The sequence below is a fragment of the Eptatretus burgeri genome, chromosome 3 (assembly GCF_056783735.1).
Source record: "Eptatretus burgeri isolate ZD-2024b chromosome 3, Ebu_testis_v1, whole genome shotgun sequence".
NCBI lineage: Eukaryota > Metazoa > Chordata > Myxini > Myxiniformes > Myxinidae > Eptatretus > Eptatretus burgeri.
Window position 1 is genome coordinate 50,509,408 of NC_140963.1, and position 23,057 is coordinate 50,532,464.

The 23,057-nt window shown below is 45.4% G+C and overlaps 1 protein-coding gene across 6 annotated transcripts in view; it reads right to left on the reverse strand.

Annotated features, from left to right (window-relative positions):
- LOC147029847 (protein TANC1-like) overlaps positions 1-23,057 on the reverse strand; it is a 419,064-nt gene that overhangs the window by 216,596 nt on the left and 179,411 nt on the right. For all 6 annotated transcript variants that reach the window (XM_085873244.1, XM_085873249.1, XM_085873243.1 and 3 more), the window contains 2 exons: positions 16,725-16,838; positions 13,174-13,286 (listed from right to left, as the gene is read on the reverse strand). In XM_085873244.1, the coding sequence (XP_085729370.1) occupies positions 13,174-13,286; positions 16,725-16,838 (227 nt within the window). The remainder of the gene's footprint in view (positions 1-13,173; positions 13,287-16,724; positions 16,839-23,057) is intronic.

A 23,057-nucleotide genomic window follows, 5' to 3' on the forward strand; every position in this document is an offset into this window, starting at 1 on the left:
GTGGAGGTGTGGTGTTGGTGGTCACGTGTCCGCAAGGCTTATAGGTGTTTGCGCCGCTTGAGGCGTGTGTCTAGTCTGCAGTAGTGTGCATTCGGACGGGCAATAAACAGAGATCGACAACCCTCACGACTATCCGAGTCCTGCTGCCCTCCGACATTACATTGGCGACGAGTCTGTGTCGGATCGACGTGTGCAGAGTGCCTGGGTTTCGTCGGTGTTGACTTGGAGACTTTGGCCGGGGCAATTGGATTGCAGGCACGTGGAGTGCCGGGGAAATCAGGGCGGCTCGCGCGGTTCGAGTTCGACCACCTGGCGTGAAGCCCAGGGAAGAGCGTCGCGAGTTTCGCGCGCCCGCACGCACAGTCTTCGGTGCGGGTCGAGTCCTGCAGCCAGACGTCTCGCCGTCACCTGACGTCGAGTGAACTGCAGGACGGCTCGAGGATGGCGGAAGGTCGGGGCACGGCGCACGGACGAGTGCCCGTCTTCGTCAGAGACGACTTCGAATTGTTTTCTGAACAATTGGTGACGCTGTCGCAGATTTCGTGGCGCGGGTGAAGCATTCAGCCGTGGCTTGCAAGTTCACGGCGGAGGAGCGTCCAGCTCAACTCAGAGATCGCATTATTTCTGGGCTGCAAGATGCGAAGATGGTGTCGGCGATTCTGCGAATGCGAAGTGTCGACGTTACATTCGACTCAGAGGTCGAGACTGCTTCAGCTGTCGAGCAGACACTCACAGATGTCCGCGCCATCACCGGCCAGGACGTGATGGGTGGTTCCAGCTGTGGCATGTCGGGTGACCCCGGGGTCCACACGATGACCCAGGTGCCCCAGGTCACGCGCACCTCTTTCGGCACGAGCCGTGGGCGAGCGCCGCAGCGCGGCCGCGCGGGAAGCGAGATGGACACCCAAGGGTGCTGGGGATGTGGTGGACCGCACCTGCGGCGAGTGTGCCCGTATAAGAACACCGTGTGTTTGCATTGTCACAAGGTGGGACATCTGAAGCGTGTGTGTCGAATGGCGGGGGCCGCCGTTAAGGTCTTGGATAGCGAGGTGCGGGACGACCCCAGCGACCTGGGAAGCGGCCTGCAGCCAGGGCATAGCGATCCCGGCGGCTCGGAGCAAGAAATGCAAACAATGTTGAGCCTGTCTTCAATTGGTCCGGAGGTGACAAGACCAATAACAGTGGAGGTCAAGGTGAATGGGGCGCCGATAGTGTTTCAAGTTGACACCGCGGCTGCAGTGTCGGTCAAGGGCGAGCGGACTGCTCATGACCTTCGCAGTGTTCACCTGGTCAAGACGACCTTGTCGCTGTGCAGGTACACCGGCGAAGCGATTGCACCGCTTGCTGTGACAGACGTCTCGGTGGTCTACCAAGGTCAGAGCGCTCTACTCTCATTGTTTGTGGTACGAGGGGAGGGGCCTGTTTCGGAGTTCGTACCCCCAGGTGCACCTGTGCCTCCTTCGGGGCACGTACCTCCGTTTGGGTCCGGTCCTCCCTCGAGACCCGAGGGCGAGGTTCCGGCGACGGGGGCCGCGACGATGCAGCATGGGCTGCCATTCATTGCTTCCTGCGACGATGATATACGGTTCTGGAGCAACGGGAACCATGCCGGGTGCAACGAATTCTCGCGCTTCGACTGCGCTCGTGATACAGTGCACACCCGTGTTGTTCAGGCGATTTCATCGGGGGATTGGAGCGAGCCGGTCGCGTGCAAGAAGTTCGCGGAATGCGACCATCGATGTCGAGCAAGTCATCTCAAAGAACAGCAGGTTCGCTGTTCAGCGTCACCCCCACCCCTGATTTTGCCAAGGCCAGGCGTGCCTGGCGCCATGGAGCGCGAGCCTCTGTTCGCGCCAAGGTCAGCCGGGCTGGCGCCGCGGGGCTTGCAGGCTCAGGATGTTTACCTGATTCGGTCCTGTCTGAGGGAGATGTGCCGACTTGTCGACCGGGGGCATTTGATGGTGCCGGGGGAGGTTCGCTTGGGGTGTCACCGCGACCTCGTCGGTTGGCGTGGAAGCATGAGCCGCCTGGGGGCGCTTCTGCTGCGTAGTGATACTGTGCTCCCAACTTGCTTCTTTATATCTTTGACACAGCCACATGGTTAATGCCGTTTTTGGCTCTGGTTGTTTTCTGTGTTGTGGTACCTATGATTTTTAATTAACGTCGTTTTGTTCCGCTTTGTTTTTTTTATACCTGAGGTTGCTGTGCCGATGTTGCTTATCATTGTAATGGGCATTTTTATACTCATGTTTTTAGGAGGGAGGAGTGCGGTGTATTGGCGAACGTGCGCAAGGCACAATGCGGGGAGCGTTGTGGGGGTGTGGAGGTGTGGTGTTGGTCACGTGTCCGCAAGGCTTATAGGTGTTTGCGCCACTTGAGGCGTGTGCATTCGGACGGGCAATAAACAGAGTTCGACAACCCTCACGACTATCCGAGTCCTGCTGCCCTCCGGACATTACATTACCCTCACGGACCATGCAGGTAACAAATCTCATCCGAGTCTCTCTCAGCAACTGCTCGTTGGACACAAAATCTGACCAGCGATAGCCAAGGATTCTCCGAAGAGACTGGTACCAAAGGAATTAAGTCTCCGTCTCAGATCCTTGGTCAGAGTCCAAGTCTCGCATCCTTAGAGCAAGACTGGAAGCACCAAGGACCTGAAGACTCGAACTTTCATCCTCCCGCACAGATACCTGCAGCCCCACACCCCATGATCCAGTGAATCCATGACTCCCCAGGCCCGACCCAGACGTCTATTGACCTCTGACTCACAGCCAGCAGAGACATGAATATCACTGCCAAGGTAAGTGAATCTCTCCACAACCTCAACATCCTCACCACAAACAGGCACAGACAGGACAGCACCATCCAAGATATCATTGAAAGAGTTTTGACCCAAGAAACCCGTAATCCCAGCGGCTCCGACTCCTCATTCAGCACCTCGAGGGCCCCCAAAAGGATATCTAAAGTCTCCGCAAAGATGACTGCATCATCTGCGAAATCGAGGTCCGAGATCTTGACATTCCTAAGCGATGCACCGCAGCTTGATCTTTCTGACATCCTCCCTAAAATCCAATCCATACAAGTGCTGAAAAGTGTGGGGGCCAGTACACACCCCTGACGAACTCCAATAACAACTGGAAATAAGTTAGAGATGGTACCACCACATCTCACAGCACTCTCAGTACCAGAGTAGAGTTCAGACATCAGATCGATCAGTTTTGGTGGCACCCCACAAAGACCAAGAATCCTCCAGAGGGCATCACGAATCACTGAATCGAACACTTTACAGAGATCAACATAGGCTGCAAGCAGCCCTTGCCGAAACTCCCGTCTGCGTTCAGTGAGGACACGAAGAGCAAGGATACGGTCAATCGTTGACCTCTTTGGTGTAAAGTCTGACTGCTCTGCACGCTGGTGCTCAAGCAGATGGTGGCAAACCCTATCAAGAATTATCCGAGCAAAGATCTTGCCCAGCACTGAGAGCAGCGTCACCCCTCGAAAGTTGTTGCAGTCTTGGCGATCACCCTTCCCTTTCCAGAGAGGGACAACTCTTCCAATCAGTTGGGATGATGCCTGTGTTCCAGGCAGAGCACGAAACTGCATGCAATGACACGAGTGCAGCATTTCCATCAGCCTTGAGAAGTTCAGCATGGATGCCACAGATCCCTGGAGCTTTACCCTGTTTCAACCGGTTCACCGCAGCCCGTGTTTCCACAAGCGAAGGTGGACCACAATTGATTGGAGGGTCAGCAACAGGGATTGTAACACCATTGACGTCCAACTCGACAGCTGGTGGATCAGCCTGGTACAACCGCTCAAAGTAACCGGCCCAGCGGGCCTTCATTTCAGACTCCTCTGTCAAGAGTCTACCACTCTCTGCTCTAACTGCAGTGCTCCGAGGGATGGGCTTGGATGAACGCAATGCGCGAATTCCCCTGAAAGCAGGACGAGAATCACCTGTCCACAGGTGATGCTCTACCCCCTCACAGATTCCTCGCACATAGGCCTCCTTGTCCACCCTTCGTGCACGTACAGTTTTACGCCTCAGCTCCCTGAACAGTTCAGCTCTGCCATTCAGCCTGGCCCTGCAACTCTGGTCAATGGTATCCAGTGTCCCTTGAGAGACAAAATTCTTCTTTGCCCTGCGATGAGTTCCAAGACATCCACCGGCAACATCAAGGACGGTGGTCTTGAAGGTAATCCGTAACTTTTCAACACTCCCCCCCCACAAAGTGCCCAGACACCCCAAATGTACACTCAGCCTGTTCGCAAACTCCTCAGCTACTCTCTCATCCTTGAGCTTGCCAACATCCAGCCGAGGCTGGGATGGTACCATTCTCCAGGATTTAAGGTGCAGCTTTAGAGTTGCTACAACAAGACGGCGGTCAGTATTGAGGAACTGAGCACTCCGGTAGACCCTGCAGTTCTGGATCATCCTCCAGCAACCATCAACGAGGACATGGTCAATCTCCTTTGCCACACCGCCAGCGTTGGAATACCAAGTCCAGCGATGAGCTTGTGGGTGCTGAAACCATGAACCGGCCACCCTAAGTCCATGACTTCTTGCAAAGTCAAGGAACTTAGTGCTATTCTGATTCATAGTTCCTGACCCATGGGGACCAACACACATCTCATAACCATCCCTATCAGTTCCAGTCGATGCATTGAAATCCCCCAAGACTAGAAGTGTATCTCGTCTGGGGCAATGATCAACCACAGACTCGAGCGTGGCGTAGAATGTGTCCTTCACGGTGAGGTCACTCGCCTCAGTCGGAGCATAGTCAGAGACCAGGGAAATGACACCTAAGGAGTGACGAATCCTTCGTCTCATAATACGCTCGTTGACCGGTGTTACCTCAATTATCATTGGGGTCAGCTTATTGGACACAGCTAGAAGCAACTCCTTGAGTATGGTAAGCATCAGAGCGACCAGACCAATAGTAGGTGTAACCACCCACCATTATCTCGCCGCAATCTGGTCTCCGAACCTCAGAGAGTGCTGCAATACCGATGTCCAAACGCTTGAGCTCAGATGATAACAAAGACAGGTGATCATCCTCTCTTAGGGATAGAACATTCCAGGCACCCACCCGAAGGGACCGCCTCAGGTAAACCCAAGGAGACCGCCGTCTGGTGGACGACATCTCAGCACCACTCCGACACACTCTCCCGCAATCTGACCCAGGGAGGTTACCCCGTGGTTTCCCTCCTTTCATCAAATATTGGGGGTCCCGAAGGCTTTGCCCTAATCCCGTCATCTGGTGAGCTGCCCTGCGAAGGGAAGTTGCACAGGAGGTACTCCCACGGAGTGGGTTTTCAGATTTTTTTGCGTTTGTGTGTTTTGCGGAATGAAGGGTTTTACAGTGGCCGGAGTGCAAATCCTGCCACAAACCTCCTAACAAAAAAGTAACCCAACTGCAGGAGGACATCCGCAGACACAGTTGGGCACTAGATATGGATGGCTGGTGGCTCACAAGGAGCTCCTCCGCCCTTTGACAGGTTTTGTTTTTAATCCTGCTGGGTGTCCATATCCAAACACCCTCCTCACCAGAAAACCTGGTGGGGGAGACGGTTTTGTCGCCGACAACCCGACCATGGAACAGGTTAGTACAGGTTTACATGGTACCTGTAGCAGGTCACAGATCTGACCTGACGGGGTCAATCCACCGGAAACGGTAACACGTGAAGTAGTGTAACCCTGCAAGGATTGGCAGTACCAATCAGCGTTTGTGGTTGCTTCGCAACCCAGTGGCGTGCAGAGTTATCTGTGCCTGGCGGCCTCAGGACCAAGCATTCGGAAGGGACCCGAGTGCTTCCCCTCATGACGAGCCTTGAACCCCGGGGCGATAACAATATAATTTTAAGAATTGCTGTAAATGATGTTAATTTCACACCATCCTATATTCAACTTCATTTAAATTGTAAACCTCAAAACAAAATTCCCTTACCTCAAAAGTAAGAACCTTAACCTGTAAGCAATTAAACGCATGCACGCATGCACACCTATGGCGAGTTACATTCCGGCTGTAAACTTTTACATGCAATTCTGAAATGTGAAAAAAATTATTTATATATATATATATATTTTTTTTTTTTGCACCACCACTTACTTATTCCTTCTCCCAAGATATTCATCATAAAATGAAGCACATGTATTGAATAACATGCATTACATATTGATCAGAGCAACAAAGATTGATGATTGTACATGTAATGCAATAAGACAATTGATCAAACACTCACATCCTACTATACTGGAGTTATTACATTTTACATGCAATAATATTTCGATATTTCAGTGGTGTTTTGAGGACAGAAAGATATGCTGTTCATCTCATTTCTGATAATATCAGATAATACCACATATCATGTGGTCATTGGATCAAAGCAAAACAATTCATACAGAAAAGGTATCAAATATATAGCTTATTGAGATGTATTGCACAGTATTAGACATCTGAACACAGTACTTTAGTGCACACAGAAAGTGGTCTCTTTTTACAGTTTGGCATGACAAAGCATGCCTTTACAAACTACATGTACATCACTTTGCTGTAAATGTGCACAAGCAGCATGCCACAAACACATTTTACGTTATTGGGGGGTTTAGAGGCAATCAATATCAATAGTATGCCTGGTGTTGGCTTAATGGTTAGGGTGGGAGGCTTGGGATCCTAGAGTCCAAAGTTCAAATCGCACTCATTCATTGAATCAATACCGGGTGGGGTTGACTCAGCCTGTCATCCTTCTGAGATTGGCAAAATGAGTACCAGCTTGCTGGGATGATTGAGCTATTGGAGGATCCTGCGTCGGAGTGGCGACCCATCCAGGATTGTGCCCAATAGCCCAGGAGACTGCTTTGGCAACACCGACGCTCTGAACAGAGTATGGTCCCAATGGATGGATGGACTATTAATAGTAAATCTTTCTTTAGCTCTATACTGAAGCCAAACAGACTTATAATCTTCCTTCTGTTGCGTGGTTGATGTATCAAAGCAGAAAGCAGTTCTGAACACATGACTGTAGTTTACACAGAGTGAGGTATATGTAGTCTGCCATGATTAAGGTAGTATGAATGTTTACTGAATTTGTATTTTACAAAGTATTTCTCCACTGTTAAAATGGTAGATCTGTGATTTATTTTAAATGTAGCAGATTCCAGTGAAAAATGGATGAGGAAAGAGTTGGCTCTATCCTGTGGCAAATGGAACAGGAGCAGAAACACGTGAAAATTTCACGTAATGTAAAATATGAATTCAACACCAAAACTCTACTCTCCTCTCTCCCACACACCCACCCTCTCACTCTCCCCTCCTCCACTTTTCTCTATAACCCTTCCACTCCCTTCTCTCCTCTCCTCCCTCAAACCACTTCCTCCATCTCTCTCCCCCTCTCTCTCCCGACCTCCACTTTTCTCAAACTCTTCCACTCCTTCCTCTCCTCTGCTCCCTCTCCCCACTCCCTCCCTATCTCTCTGATACATATCTCATATATATATATATATATATATATATATATATATATATATATATATATATATATATATATATATATATATATATATATATATATATATATATATATATGTATATATAAAATGACCGTTTTTACAGCCATTTTTCCCTGCTGTGCAGGGGTTGGCTTTTTCTTGAGGCAATGTTTTATGTCCGGATGCCCTTCCTGACGCCAACCCTGGTCGCCTCTTATGACAAACAGGGATATGGTACACCTATTCTAACCGGGGCATACACCGGGACCAGTACACTGGTACTCATTTCGCCGACCTCGGAAGGATGACAGGCTGAGTCAACCCCCTGGTGTTAATTCAGCAGCCAACGGGGCTTGAACTCAGGACCCTGGGATCCCAAACCACCACCCTAACCACTAAGCCAACACCAGGCTTATATATGTATATATATATATATATATATATATATATATATATATATATATATATATATATATATATATATATATATATATATAGTTACGGTTGTGGAAATTCACAGGACACCATGTAGGTCGTTAGATCAGTTATGTCGATGAGTCTGTGTTCAGATAGATTTCCCCACCGATGTTAAAAGGGGATTATTTGTGTAACTGGGCTGTGAATCTTCAGTTAGCCGTTTTTCTTTTACTATCTTTATTTTGGAACAACCGCCTCTCAACCACCTTCACAACAACCACCTTTTCCACAACCACCTTCAGAACAACCACCTTCACCACAACAACATCTCACCATCTCCAAAACCACATCTCAACAACGAACAACATCCCCTCACCTTCATCTCCGCAAACGCTGCCATCTTTTGCCAGCGACGGCGAATTCCCCACGAACACCATCTCTGCCAACAGACGCTGGGACTCCTTCATTGGCACCAGGGTCGATGATTTCACCCACGTCCGCTCTCTCCGAGCTTCGCGACAATTCGGATCAAAAGATCGAAAGGGGCAGAGCCAGCGGGGGGGTCAGAGGTGAGAGATCAGAGATCAAAACCTCACCTCACGGATCCAATATAAGGGCGCGCAGAGATGCCAAGCGGGGAGTTGTATGGAGTCGCGTTGGGAGCTGGGTCAGCCTGGAGTCTGCAGTCGGTGAGGAGCTGGAGAGAGCGGAGGAGACGGGAGCCTGGAGCACAGCCTGCCGTGCCATGCCGAACTGTGGGTCGCTGGGGAGAGGCCGGAAAGGAGTCGCCAACCAGCGGCATAACGGTCCGAGGTGATCGGGCCCCGGGACAGTCCAAACGACGCTGAGGAACGGACGGCTCTTAAGAGAGAATCAACTCTGAAAGAGCAAAGGCCCGTTCGTTCCTCTGAGGCGTTGTCGACTATGCCCGATCGATCGGGCCGCACGACGAGCTGTTAAGTGCATGTGTGTACGTAATAAATAGACGGTTGTAGTTCTTTTTGTTTGTCGTGTCCTGTCTCTTACCCCCATTGCATTAATTGCATTGCTTGTATACGTGCATTGGTTGCATACATGACTGCTTACATGTGTGTAATAAAAGTCCTTGTGTAAATGTTCACCTGATCGTTGCGTCCTCTTCCCTTAATTTAACTGCTATTATTGAGTTTGGAATATAGCTGGCTTTTTAATAGCCGATAAGATAATCAAGTCCAATGGGGCCTCGCGATAATACACCGCTCGGTTATCACAAAACAGAGCGAGCTGTTTAAGCGGCTCGTTTCCAAGCAGGCCCCGTTGAGGTACAGTCCCTCGGTAGTCTGCCCGCGCGATTAACGAGGTAAATCGACCATTCGGCGATCAGACCCTGTAACGCGGGTCGAGTATTGACTCGGCTGTGGTGTGATTAAAGATACACCCGGAGCTGGATTTCGGCGTTGATCCGAAAGCTGCGACTCGATTGCTACGTCGGTGGGCGAGCGCGGCCGCTATTAGCTCAACGCGGCCGCCCGTACACCGGTGGGCGGACATCTGTAACAATATAATAATATATATTATTATATATATATATATATATTATTATATATTGTTACGGCTGTGGAAATTCGCAATACACCATAAAGGGTCCTCAGGTGAGATATATCGATAAGTCCATGTGTAGTTAGCCCAAACCCGTTGTTTAGAGGGAATATGTGTGATTATTTCGGGCTGCGACGCTTTAGTTAGCCGTTTTTCTATTGTTGCCGTTATTTTGGTGCAAGAACAACAATGAACATCGCCACAACCAACATCTCAACGATCACGCCATTCACTCCACGACGCCAACAATCACGCCATTCACGCCACGACGCCACCTTCCACAACTACGCTACAACCATCTTCGCCACTCCCCATTCAACGAGCACCGTGCGGTCACGATCTCCGCGGGACGGATGAAAGGAGCGGAGTGGCAGCAGCAACAATGGTGCGAAGGGGCATCTCCCGCCAATATCTCCCGCCCGAATCTTCCTTCCCTCGTCGTACGGCGCGTGGAGAAGAAAACCAACAATGCCTGTGGGGTTTTCCTGCCATTTTTTCCCACGCTTGGTGAGAAAGGGGGAGGGGGTGGCGCGTCCTCTCCCGATTGGCAGATGCGCGGTGTGACGAGGCCGGGGGAGAGGAACGCCCCCCTTCGAGGCATTTTCTGGAAGCGTCTCGAAGGAAGGAGGAGCCAAGAACGGGGCGGGGCGGAACCGGACCCTAGAAAAGGGTGGGCGGGGAGAGTCCCTGTCCCCTTGTCCCTGGAGGAGAATTGTCGAGAGTTGTTGGAGTCCTTGCTCTTAGTTCGTTCGTTTGGAGGAAGAGGTTGAGGTTCTGTTCGTTCGTTCCTGTCGAGCGGACGACACGTGCAGGCGCGAGGCACGAGCCCAGTGGACCACGCCGGAGGGACTCAGAGTTACGGTCGCCAAGGACTCGACACGCTCAGGGAACTCACGACTTCCATTTCTTTTGGGTTCTGTATAAACGTGTGTGTGTGTGTGGCACCAGTCTGGTGAAGTAGAACTGTTTTAAGTGTTGCTGTGTGAATTGCATTATTCGGTTGCAGATCTGCGTGTGTCTCTTCACTTGCTTTTATTGTGTTTTCTTGCTTGACTGTAATATACGTGCCTTCCGTGCTGCCGTGTGGCGCGGAATAAATGTGCTGGTCCAATTGTTCCCCGTTTCGCTGCGTCCTTTCCTTTGTTTGAATCTCCATCTTGCATCACGTAAGGGATTAATAGTGGGTTGAAAACACCCGGTAACTAATCTGAACCGTCAAGGTCGACGATAACTCCGCTCGGTTATCCCTGTAGCACAGAACGAGCCGCTTAAGCGGTTTGTGTCCGGAGTCGACCTGTGGCGTGGTACAACTCCTCGGTACACTATCAGTGCGGGTATTTCGGTAAATCGACCATTCAGCGATCGGACCCTATTTCGCGCGGGTCGAATGCGGACTGAGTTGTGGTGAGGTTAAACCCCCACCCGTGACTAGCTCCCGGCGTTATTCCGAGAGGGTCACGACTGAATTGCACGTTCGGTGGGCGAAGCGGCCGCTATTGGCTACACGCGGTCGTTCGCACACCGGCGGGGCGCGAATTCACAACAATATATACATACATACCTCTCTCTCTCTCTCCCGCTCCTCTTCCCTCCTCTCTCCCCTCCCGAAACACCTCTTAAATTGCATTTTGCCTTTGAAAACATCAATATCTTGATTTTTTTCACGTTTTTTGCAACCGAATCTTAAAACATCTTAGCCAAGATGAAAAATGAAATCAGATATTGAATTAGAGATAGCATAAAGCTGTGAGAGTCAGAAAGAGCACGCCTTGCAAAAGAGGCCAATGAAACCTCAGAAGACCTATACGGAGTATAGAAATGTGGCAGCGGTAGTACAGAAATAGCAGGTGGAGTCAGGCGAACTATCCAACCAATGGGTGGAACTCCCACGCACAGACACACACACAGGTCCTTTGATAGTACAGACCGATTGATTATAAGGACATTTAATGATCACTTTTGTGCACATTAAGGCTAAATTGCATCAATCAAGATGAATATGAAAAAGATTTAAAACTATATTCCCCATGGCTTGTCGATCATATGTATGAAGTTTTGAATTTCTGGGGGAAAAAAGCTCGGCTTTGTGAAAAGCATGACACATTAAAAGAATGGCAAAGCGGTTCTGGGGGAATTTTTATTTTTATTTTAATCCAATAAGGCTGCCATACCATGTGACCTATGATGTCAGAGACATTAATAAAATATCCTCCATGGGAGTCCCTCTTTATGTTAAAAGTTTAGTATCGATCGGACAAGCGGTTGTAGAGAAAAACAATTAAAGCAAAAATATATAGACACAGACAAGACAGACAGACACGTTGTAATTAGTCTCGCAACCCCTTCTGGGCGAGACTAATTACAACAGACTCAAAATCACCAGGACAGTAACTGCAATGCAGTAAAAATTGTGGCTCACTGCACGAGCTACAAATTCAAAAACTACAGAAAACAATTATGGAATCTACAGAAAAGAATTATGGAATTGATTGTCAGGGATAGCAATAATATATATGCATAACAGTAGCATTACAATTCAATGGAAGCAATCTACAACTCTGATAAACATAGAGATGGAATTTGGTGTTTCAATTCAAAACACACTTACGGGAATGCTTTATTTTGCATTCAATCAATACGAGGCCAAAAAGGCTAATTATCTCCTTATCGTGATATACCCAGGTATGCCAATGGAAATCAAAAAGGGGAAAATCCAAGCGGATAATAAATAAATAATTCCAAAACTGTGTACACAGAAAGATAACGTTTTGGAAATTTGACAATTCAAATGGAATTGCACTGAAAACACTTCTCCAGGGGAATGGGGGTGAAAGCACCTAGCGTCAATGAATGAAAGGAATTAAAATTCATGGTATAGTCAACAAACTTCGAGGTAAAAAAAAACAAAAAAACAAAGTAGACATCTGCACAAAGACACATGTCTAGCAGATCTGTATATCCCATTACATGCCCAGTCTTCTCAAAATCAAAAAAAACTTGTTCTATTTCATCAGTTAAAAGCAAAAAAGTGGTTCAAGCAAGTGAGAAAACAATGGACATTTCTCAGACTCTAGAAAGAGCCAAAAATGGAGGAAGTTATGCCGTGAAAACAATTTGCAACATTTCTCCACATAGCATGAGAAGCGTTATGTGATGCCTTTTGAGTCGTTCAGACCAACGGAGCAGAAACACGACATTATTCGACATCGATGTAATACGAGTCGCAATCAGGCAGATGGTTTTCAAAAAGGCATGCGACTTGAAAGTGTACAACAGCTGTTTTACAATAATGTGTTTTCATACGAATGTCATTTTCAACAATGGGAAAATTCCAACAGAGGCGGCAAGCATTCCTGGCAAATTTAACCAACAAATATTAAAATAAGCTTTTAAAATATAGATTCCCCATCCACTCCACTTTTCTCTAACCCTTATCAAATCAAACATCCCTGACGAGGATCATGCCTTGTGCAAAACACCACAAATTCCAAAGCCTTCAAGAGATTAAAAAAAAAAAAAAAAAAACTTTAGCCCTAGAATACGTTTTTCTTCAAACATCATCTTGTAGTCTTTCAAACAAAGTGCAATCAAGTTGGTGTGACCTGACGGCTCATACGCACAATGCCTGCACAGTTTCTGTGCACAAGGCCTGAAGCATTATGGCTCTAGAGGGTTGTACCACTCACCTTCTCTCTCCGCTCTGGTGCACTTCCACCCTTGCTTCCCAGGAGAAGACCCAGACGTGCCATCAAAGCATCTGCCGTCTCCTGCACAGCCGAGTCCTGCTCCGTATCATGGCCTGCCCAAGGGGTGGAGGGGTCAAAGGGGACAAAGAAGGGGGGATGGGGCATCAAAGAATGCTGGTGCTAAAAGTAAGATTATGTTTCTTATTGGTAGGCAATGAATGGGAGACAACGTGATTTCTTGAGGACAATGCTAAAGGTCCTCATGATGATGAAAATCAGAGAAAAATAGCAAACTGCATTTTCTCAAACTCAAAAAAATAGCAAAAAGCAGTATACACAACAATCAGCAAACAATTAGAAATAGTTCAGTGGGAGTTCAGAGAGAGTCTATTTATTCTCAAACAACCATATTATAAGTTTTTAAAGAGGATTTTAAAAGGACATTAATATTGGACGAGTCCAGCAAAGACAAACACACACACACATCAAAACAGCACAGACGGCCAATCAGTTTCAAAAAAAATAAAAAAACCACAGTGGTTGCTTTGAGACTAGCATGCGTCCAGTCAAACTGACAACATTAAAACTGTGACAAACAACCTTTTTCGTTCAAAAGGCAACACCAAAGAGCAGTATTGGCGGCAACCTTTGGAAATGATGGAAATACTGCAGTCCTTTCCATTTAAGATATATATATATATATATATATATATATATATATATATATATATATATATATATATATATATATATATATATATATATATATTAAGCACCAAAACATTGACCTACGAAAGACTTTTTTCAAGGAGCAGTGAGATTTTGATTTTGGAGTTCTTCAGTTTTAATACCACTGCAGCAAGTTGCCCTATGCAAGTCAAAACTGGCAGGAAGTGCTTCTTCAGTGGAGCAAATAACAGTACCATTATGCCCATCTTAACCAGGGTAGCCGATAAGCTCATGAAACACATATAACCTGTAATACATGGCATTACTGGCAGCATTCTTACGAAGTAAAACACACACTGCCGACATTTCCACAAGCAAACGGACTCCTTAGCTGAGGATGCATGGCTTCAGAAGGCCCCAATCTTTAATGGCCTCAACTATTCCCACTTTCTCAAGGGATGAGGCCAGAGAATATTTTTAACCCAAATCTTTCATGAATGGGCTGGCCATGCCTGATATTTGACTGAAGGTGATACTTACAGGGATTAATAATTTGTTGAGGGTGTCAGCAATAACACTCAAGCTCTTCATAAAAGACATCATTAGATCTTTGATGTCCACCATGCAATGCTAGCAGACAGGATGCCCAGCTTAACATTCATTTGAGGAACAGCACATTTTATGATACATCAACACTCAACCTCAGGAGCTGATCAGACACAGAATCAAGAGCTGCTACAACACGTGGAATATGCCTTTCAGCTATAACAGATAAAACACGTTCACCCAAGCACTCCCCATTTCCAAGTTATTGTGATTTCCTCCCCTCTCCCTCAACAATTTTCGTTCGCGAGTTTTCGGTTAATTTGTTTCATTTCCATTTCATCCCCGCATTTCCCTTCCTAGTCTTGCTGTACTTCATTCAGTTTTTGTGTGCAGCTTGTTCATGCCATGTGTCCTCACCCTCCCCTTGATCTCACTCTCACATCTACCCTGCTGTTGGTGTTTCCCACTTTCCATTTTGTTTCCTTCCATTCCACTCTAGCCCTTCCACGAGTCTCAATCAAGTATACAAAAAAAACATGTGAAGCACCAATTCAATAGTTCATAGCTGGATCAGGAATGTAACCTAGAATAGACAGTTTGTGCTACCTCTGCACAATCAAGTTAGACTAGGATGTGGCTCAATAACATTCAACTGTATTATCAGAGATAAGGAGTAAAAATAGATATAAAATAAATATTTTCAAGTGTTTGTGTGTTTGTGTGTGTGAACCGTAGCTCTATCACGGCTGAACCATAGCACCAAGAGGCACCAAATTTTGAGTGTAGGAACTTCAGAAACTAGGCAAGGTTTTCAGCGAGCAACTACCCCCAAATACAAAATCTCCCCTCCCCCCCCCCCTTTCTAGGAAAGTTTCTGCTGGTATGTTTGTGTAGTTATGGAAATCATAGAATAAAAACAACTGGGCCAATCTCCACCAAATTTTGTAAACGTGTTGGGGGTACCTCGAGTCATGATGTGCACCAAAAAAATTCCCCCAAAAATTACCCTCCACAAGGAAATTATTTCTGTCTCGTGTGCACATCTGAAAATAATGGGAAAAAATAATAATAAAACAGCTGGGCCAATCTCCAACAGATTTTGCAAACATGTTGGGGGTACCCAGTTGTTGGGGGTTCCAGGTCATGGATACAACCCCTTCCGCCCCCCCCACCGGCCCCACAAGGTGCTGCATGAGGGAAAAAAAAAACAAAAAAAGAAAATACGTAGGCACATGTGCATTGAAAAAGTTGAAATCTTGTAAATAATTTTGCTTGTGCGTTTGTTTGTTACTCTTTCACGGCCGAAACCACCGCCCGGAAAAGCTCACCCACACAGGCAGCGCTGGGAACAAAGAGTGCAATAAAGAGTGCGTCATGTTAAGAGAGATTAACATCTTACGAGTAGAGTGGAAAGCATTTTTCTACCCCACAATACCTATTTAATGTGGACAACAAGACGAGCATGGTGCAAATGGTTCCAAAGCAGCAAAGGTTGTGTACGACTTGTATAATGTCGATTGATAGCCATTATAAAGAGCAACATCACGTAACCATCACCGGTAACCAGGAAGCGAATAAAAGTGATGCAACTTTCGAAGAAACAATTCAAAGAAATTTTAACTCTATGGATAGCAACTCAATTGGGAGTCGTACAACAACTGAGAGTGCAGCTCATAGAACAGAAGGGACATTTTTTTTGAACCAGACTCAAACACATGAACAAAAATCATTCCTCAGATTCTTTATCACACAAGATGTTCTGACAGATGCTTCTCTACAAGTGAGAAGCTGAAAGCGTCGCTTTTTATTGTGAAACTCCACTGCTTACAGCCTTACAACTGGCATTAACTCATGCAAGGCTTTGAAAAGTTCAGGAAACAAAAACCAGATATCGGAGAGAAGTAGCAGCAGCAGAAAACTGCACCTTGGCATAAGAAAACCCAAGTGACCTCGCAACAGGGTGAGGGGAAAAGATGGAAAGCAGAATAAGGAAGGACAGGGTAAAGTTCCACATCACCTCGGAAGCAGAGGAAACTGCCAAGGATTTTGTTACAATTACTCTGTGCAGGAGTGGAAACTAATCAATCAGCAAAGGCCATGTGTGGACGTCCATCAGCAAATACAAGCACAACAATGATATCTACAATGATACCTGTTGACACTGTAGTACTGACATTTAAATGTTAAAGGATGAAGCTAAAACCATGTTAAAACATCCAAATATTACTTTTTTCCAAAATCATCTCCCAACATTAACATGCACTGCATGCTGTTATAGTTATGAGAACACGTTTGATGAAATGTTTTGCCAAATACTCCATTTGCTACTGTCTTACCTTGTGTGTGCGAGTTTTGCCCATCATTCAACAAGGCCGAGGCAGTGGAGGGCAGGCTTGTGCAATCTGGAACTCGAGGTGTATCTGCGTAGTGAAGCTTCTGCTGAGAATGACCTGGTAAACAAATGTTATACAATCATTACATTTCAACTTAAAAGGAGGTGCGAGCACTGACGCACGAGCACACACTTCATGAATCTCTTCCTTACACCAATTCAAATTCTTTATTGAACAGTGGAGCATTATTATATAAACATTTAAAAGATGTTGTAACTGAAAGCAATTCGACGAACACCCCATACTTAACTCTAATTAAATTACAAACCTCGACAAAGTTGTTCTAAACTTGAACCTTCATCCCAGAATCTTTCCAAATGAAGGGATTTTCGTGCACCATTCGCGTTGCATCACAAGTTGAGATGACAAATCGAAACCGATATCCCAAAGTGAAACTAATGTAGAAAAGTGAAATTGAAACCACTGATCTATGGATCATTGAATGGGAAACCAGAATGAAATGCTGTGAGAAGGACTGAATGGAAATTGCCAAAAGCAAAGCTATGGGGAGTATAGTGAGAGGCGGCAGGTTGGGGACTGAAGAAGCAATGTGGAGAGGGGTAGATGCCTGTAGGTGGTAGGTTGGCATGGACGGAACTTTGGTGATCTTCCACATCAGGCGGTAGGCCCAAAACGTGGCTAAATTTGTTTCCCAGCCGAGCTTTCATAATATCACCCTCACTCCCAAGCAGTACTTCGGAGGTACAACAAGCAAGGATTGGAAATCTTCACTTGTGGAAAGGAACGAGGTTGCCAAGGTTACCAGCTCAAATTACGGTGATATCTGCACACTGAATATTTACACTAAATTCCCGTTTCTACCAATACACACTCATGTGAGATGATACATCTTGCTCATTTGAAGTGAGACGACGACGACGACGACGACGACGAAACCATCAATGACGGGTACCCTGCGAGTGGTGTGTGTGTGTGTGTGTGTGTGTGTGTGTGTGTGTGTGTGTGTGTGTGTGTGTGTGTGTGTGTGTGTGTGTGTGTGTGTATATATAAATATATATATATATATATATATATATATTTTGTTACGGCTGTGGAAATTCAGAGAACACCATAAAGGTCCTCAGTTCAGTTAGATCGATAAGTCTGTGTTCAGTTAGATTTCCCCACCGTTGTTTAATGAGATTTATTCGTGTTATCAGGGCTGTGAATCTTCAGTTAGCCGTTTTTCTTTACTATCGTTATTTGGGACCAACCACCAACATCACTCTCATCAACCGCTTCACAACCACAACCACACCTGCCTCTCAACAACCACGCCATCCTCACCACTCCGCCAGCAACTGTCAACATCTCCACACCAAAAACATCGCCTCACCTTCGTCTCCGAAACAAACACATCTTTGCACCAGCCACGGCGAGTCCCCAGCGAACAGCGTCGCAACAACCGACGCGGGGGGTTTCGTTGTGAGCGCAAGCAACGGTGATTCCACGCACGTCCGCTCTGTAAAAGCTTCACCTCGAAAAACGGATCACAGGAGAGAAAGGGGCGGGGCCTGTGGGGGTCGAAGGGTGATGATTTCAAACACGTCGGCTCGCTCTCGGAGAATCGGATCCAGAGGGCCGGTGATTTCCACAACATCCGCTTTCCGCACAGAGGTCAGAGGTCAGAGGTGAGAGTGCAGAGATCAGATCTCGTCTCACCAGCCCTATAAAAGGCCGCGCAGAGCGCCAGTTCAAGCAGTCTGGAGAGGTCGAGGAGCCGCGTGGAAGTCTGAAGCCTGCAGTAGCTGGAGAAGCTGAGAAGAACGGAGGAGGCGCGAATGGGGAGCGCGGCTAAGCCTGCTGTGCCACGCAGAGCTGCGGAACGTGTACGAGCCGGAGAGAGCTCGCCCGCCAGCGCGAGACGGTCCGAGGTGATCGGGCTTCGGGACAGTCCGAGCATCGCTGAGGAACGGACGGGTTCTTACAGAGCATCAACTCAAAGAGAGCAAAGGCCCGTTCGTTCCTCTCAGGCGTTGCCGGCCGGGGCCCGTACCACCAGGCCTGGGCCGGACCGTGGTTACGCTAGCTGCAATGGGGAAGGAGCGTCGTGGGTCGCCCAACGAGGAAGGTAACCTGCGCGGCCTCGCGGAGCCTCTGCGGTCAACACGGTTCCACGTTATAAAGGCCCACCGGCCCAGTCTGACTCCCTTGTCTATGGGGGTGGTCTTTTTCCTGGGGTTTTGTTTTCGAATGCATGTTGTGGTGCAGTGTCTTGTAAGTAAAACCTGTTAAGTGACTGTACATAATTGCTCATAGACGGTCGTAGCACTTTTTGCTTTTGCAGTATTTAATTCCATACCTGCATGACTGTATACGTGTGGAAAATAATTAATGTGCTTGTGTGAATGTTAACCAGTTTGTTGTGTCCTTTTTTCCCCCATTGAACCGCTATCTCGCTCTCGGAATACGAGTTGGGTTTTGAATACCGATAAATATAATCGGGTACGGCGAGGTCTGGCGATAATACCCGCTCGGTTATCCCAGAACAGAACGGACCGCTTAAGCGGTTCGTGTCCAAGCAGGCCTTCGCCGAGATACGGTCCCTCGGTAGGTTATCCGCGCAAGTACTTAGGTCTATCGATATTCGGCGATTGACCCTATTTCACGCTGGTAGAATACGGACGGGCCATGGTGGGATTAAAAACCCACCCATGACTGGTTTCTGGCGTTGTTCCAGAAAGTCACGACTGAATTGTCCGTCCGGTGGGCGAGATGGCCGCCATTGGCTAAAGCAGTCGTTCGCACGCTGGGCGGGGCAGATTAGTAACAATATATATACATACATATAAATACACATCTTCTTCTTCTTTCGGCTGCTCCCGTTAGGGGTCGCCACAGCGGATCATCCGTTATGATCCACATAATGATTTGGCACAGGTTTTACGCCGGATGCCCTTTCTGACGCAACCCTGGTCGCCTCTTACGACACAGGGATATGGTACACCTATTTTAACCGGGGCATACACCGGGCCCAGTACACTGGTACTCACTTTGCCGACCTCGGAAGGATGACAGGCTGAGTCAACCTCGTGGTGTGTATTAATTCAAGCGGCCAACAGGGCTTGAACTCAGGACCTTTTGGATCCCAAGCCGCTACCCTAACCACTACGCCAACACCAGGCTCGAAATATATATGTATATATATATATATATATATATATATATATATATATATATACATATACATATATATATGTATATATATATGTATATATATATATATATATATATATATATATATATATATATATATATATATATATATATATATATATATATATATATATATATATATATATATATGTATATATGTATATATGTATATATGTATATATATATATATATATATATGTATATATATATATATATATATATATATATATATATGTATATATATATGTATATATATGTATATATATATATATATATATATATATATATATATATATATATATATATATATATATATATATATATATATATATATATATATATATATATATATATATATATATATATATATATATATGTATATATATATATATATATATATATATATATATATATATATATATATATATATATATATATATATATGTATGTGTATGTGTATGTGTATGTGTATGTGTATGTGTATGTGTATGTGTATGTGTATGTGTATGTGTATGTGTATGTGTATGTGTATGTGTATGTGTATGTGTATGTGTATGTGTATGTGTATGTGTATGTGTGTGTATGTGTATGTGTATGTGTATGTGTATGTGTATGTGTATGTGTATGTGTATGTGTATGTGTATGTGTATGTGTATGTGTATGTGTATGTGTATATATATATATATATATGTATATATATATATATATATATATATATATATATATATATATATATACATATATATATATATATATATATATATATATATATATATATATATATATATATATATATACAGCTCTCGAAAAAATTAAGAGACCACTGCAAAATTATCAGTTTTTCTGGTTTTACTATTTATAGGTATGTGTTTGAGTAAAATTAACATTTTTTTGTTTTATTATATAAACTACTGACAACATTTCTCCCAAATTTCGAATAAAAATATTGTCATTTAGAGCATTTATTTACAGAAAATGACAACTGGTCAAAATAACACCAAAGATTCAGTGTTTTCAGACCTCAAATAACACAAACAAAACAAATTCATATTCATTTTTAAACAACACAATCCTCATGTTTTAACGTCGGAAGAGTTTAGAAATCAATATTTTGTGGAATAACCCTGATTTTCAATCACAGCTTTCATGCGTCTTGGCATGTTCTCCACCAGTCTTTCACATTGTGTTGGGTGACTTTATGGCATTCCTGGCGCAAAAATTCAAGCAACTCGGCTTTGTTTGATGGCTTGTGACCATCCATCTTCCTCTTGATCACGTTCCAGAGGTTTTCAATGGGGTTCAGGTCTGGAGATTGGGCTGGCCATGACAGGGTCTTCATCTGATGGTTCTCCATCCACACCTTGATTGATCTGGCTGTGTGGCATGGAGCATTGTCCTGCTGGAAAAAAACAATTCTCAGAATTGGGGAACATTGTCAGAGCAGACGGAAGCAAGTGTTCTTCCAGGCCAACCTTGTACATGGCTTGATTAATGAGTCCTTCACAAAGACAAATCTGCCCGATTCCAGCCTTCCTGAAGCACCCCCAGATCATCACCGATCCTCCACCAAATTACACAGTGGGTGCGAGACACTGTGGCTTGTAGGCCTCTCCAGGTCTCCGTCTAACCATTAGACGACCAGGTGTTGGGCAAACCTGAAAACTGGACTCATCAGAGAAGATAAACTTCCCCCAGTCCTCTACGGTCCAATCCTTATGGTCTTTTGCAAACCTCAGCCTGGCTCTTCTTTGCTTCTCATTTATGAATGGCTTTTTTCTCGCTTTGCATGACTTCAGCCCTGCCCCGAGGAGCCTGTTTCGAACCATCCTCGCCGTGCACTTCACCCCAGCTGCCGTTTGCCATTCTTTTCGTATGTCACTTGATGTCATCCTATGGTTGTTGAGTGACATTCGAATGAGTTGGCGGTCATCCCGGTCAGTGGAAAGTCGTTTTCGCCCTCTGCCAGTCTGTAGCTTTGTTGTCCTCAATGTCTGCTGCTTGACCTTGTTCTTATGAACAGCAGTCTTTGAAATTTTAAGGATGGAAGCAACGTGACGCTCACTGTATCCCTCTGCCAGTAAAGCCAGAATTGAACCCTTCTTTTCCTCACTCAAAACTTTTCTTTTAAACTCTTTTGGCATGGTCAATAGTTATTTTTTGATTCCAATTACTTTTGAGGTACTACGAGCACTGTTTTTGCCATCCAGCTGGTCCTACTGCAAGAGGATAGTGATGACCACAGCAGTGTTTTTTATACTTTTCCTTGTTAAATAAGATTCGGTTCAGGTGATCACCTAATCAGTACCTCAATAAGTTGCATGAGGTGTGCCTGTGTTGGAATTCAACAGACACTGGAATGGAATGGCTGCCATACATGTCGAGATGCTGATTTAAATTTTTTTTGGAGTGGTCTCTTATTTTTTTCCCAGAGCTGTGTATATATATATATATATATATATATATATATATATATATATATATATATATATATATATATATATATATATATATATATATACACACACACACACACACACACACACATACTGTATATATCTCCCAGCCATAATTGGAGGGAATCCAATCAGCTCTCATGTAATTAATTACCTCAGGTGGCTTGGATTTCAATAAATTAACCCCCATGCTCTTCCATCCAAAGAAAGCTGCATAAAGCAACCAAGAAAAGCTACACAAGGTCCACCCTTTGCTGTTTCAAACCCTACCGAAGTTCCTCCACAGCTGCAGATATTCAAAAGTAGTACATATGTCAGAATCTCAACGCGACACACCCGTGGTCCGGTGTCTCAGGGGGACTTGTCGCATTGAGTCTCACGTATGTGCTACTTATAAATGTCTGCAGCAGTAGAGGAACTCGGGTAGGGTTTCATTCAGCAAAGGGCTCATCTTGTGGAGCTTGATACAGCTTTTTTTTTTTTGTCTGGTCGAGCATGGCGGTTACGCATTACAAAGTCCTAGCCACAGCTACGAATAATTGATTATGTGATATCTTTTGATCAAAAAAATTGTCTGTTTCCTCCAATTATGAGTGGAAAGTGTGATTGGGCCTTTGATATATTTATCATTGGGACGGACCTCTGGAAGCTTGTACATGTTGCTGTA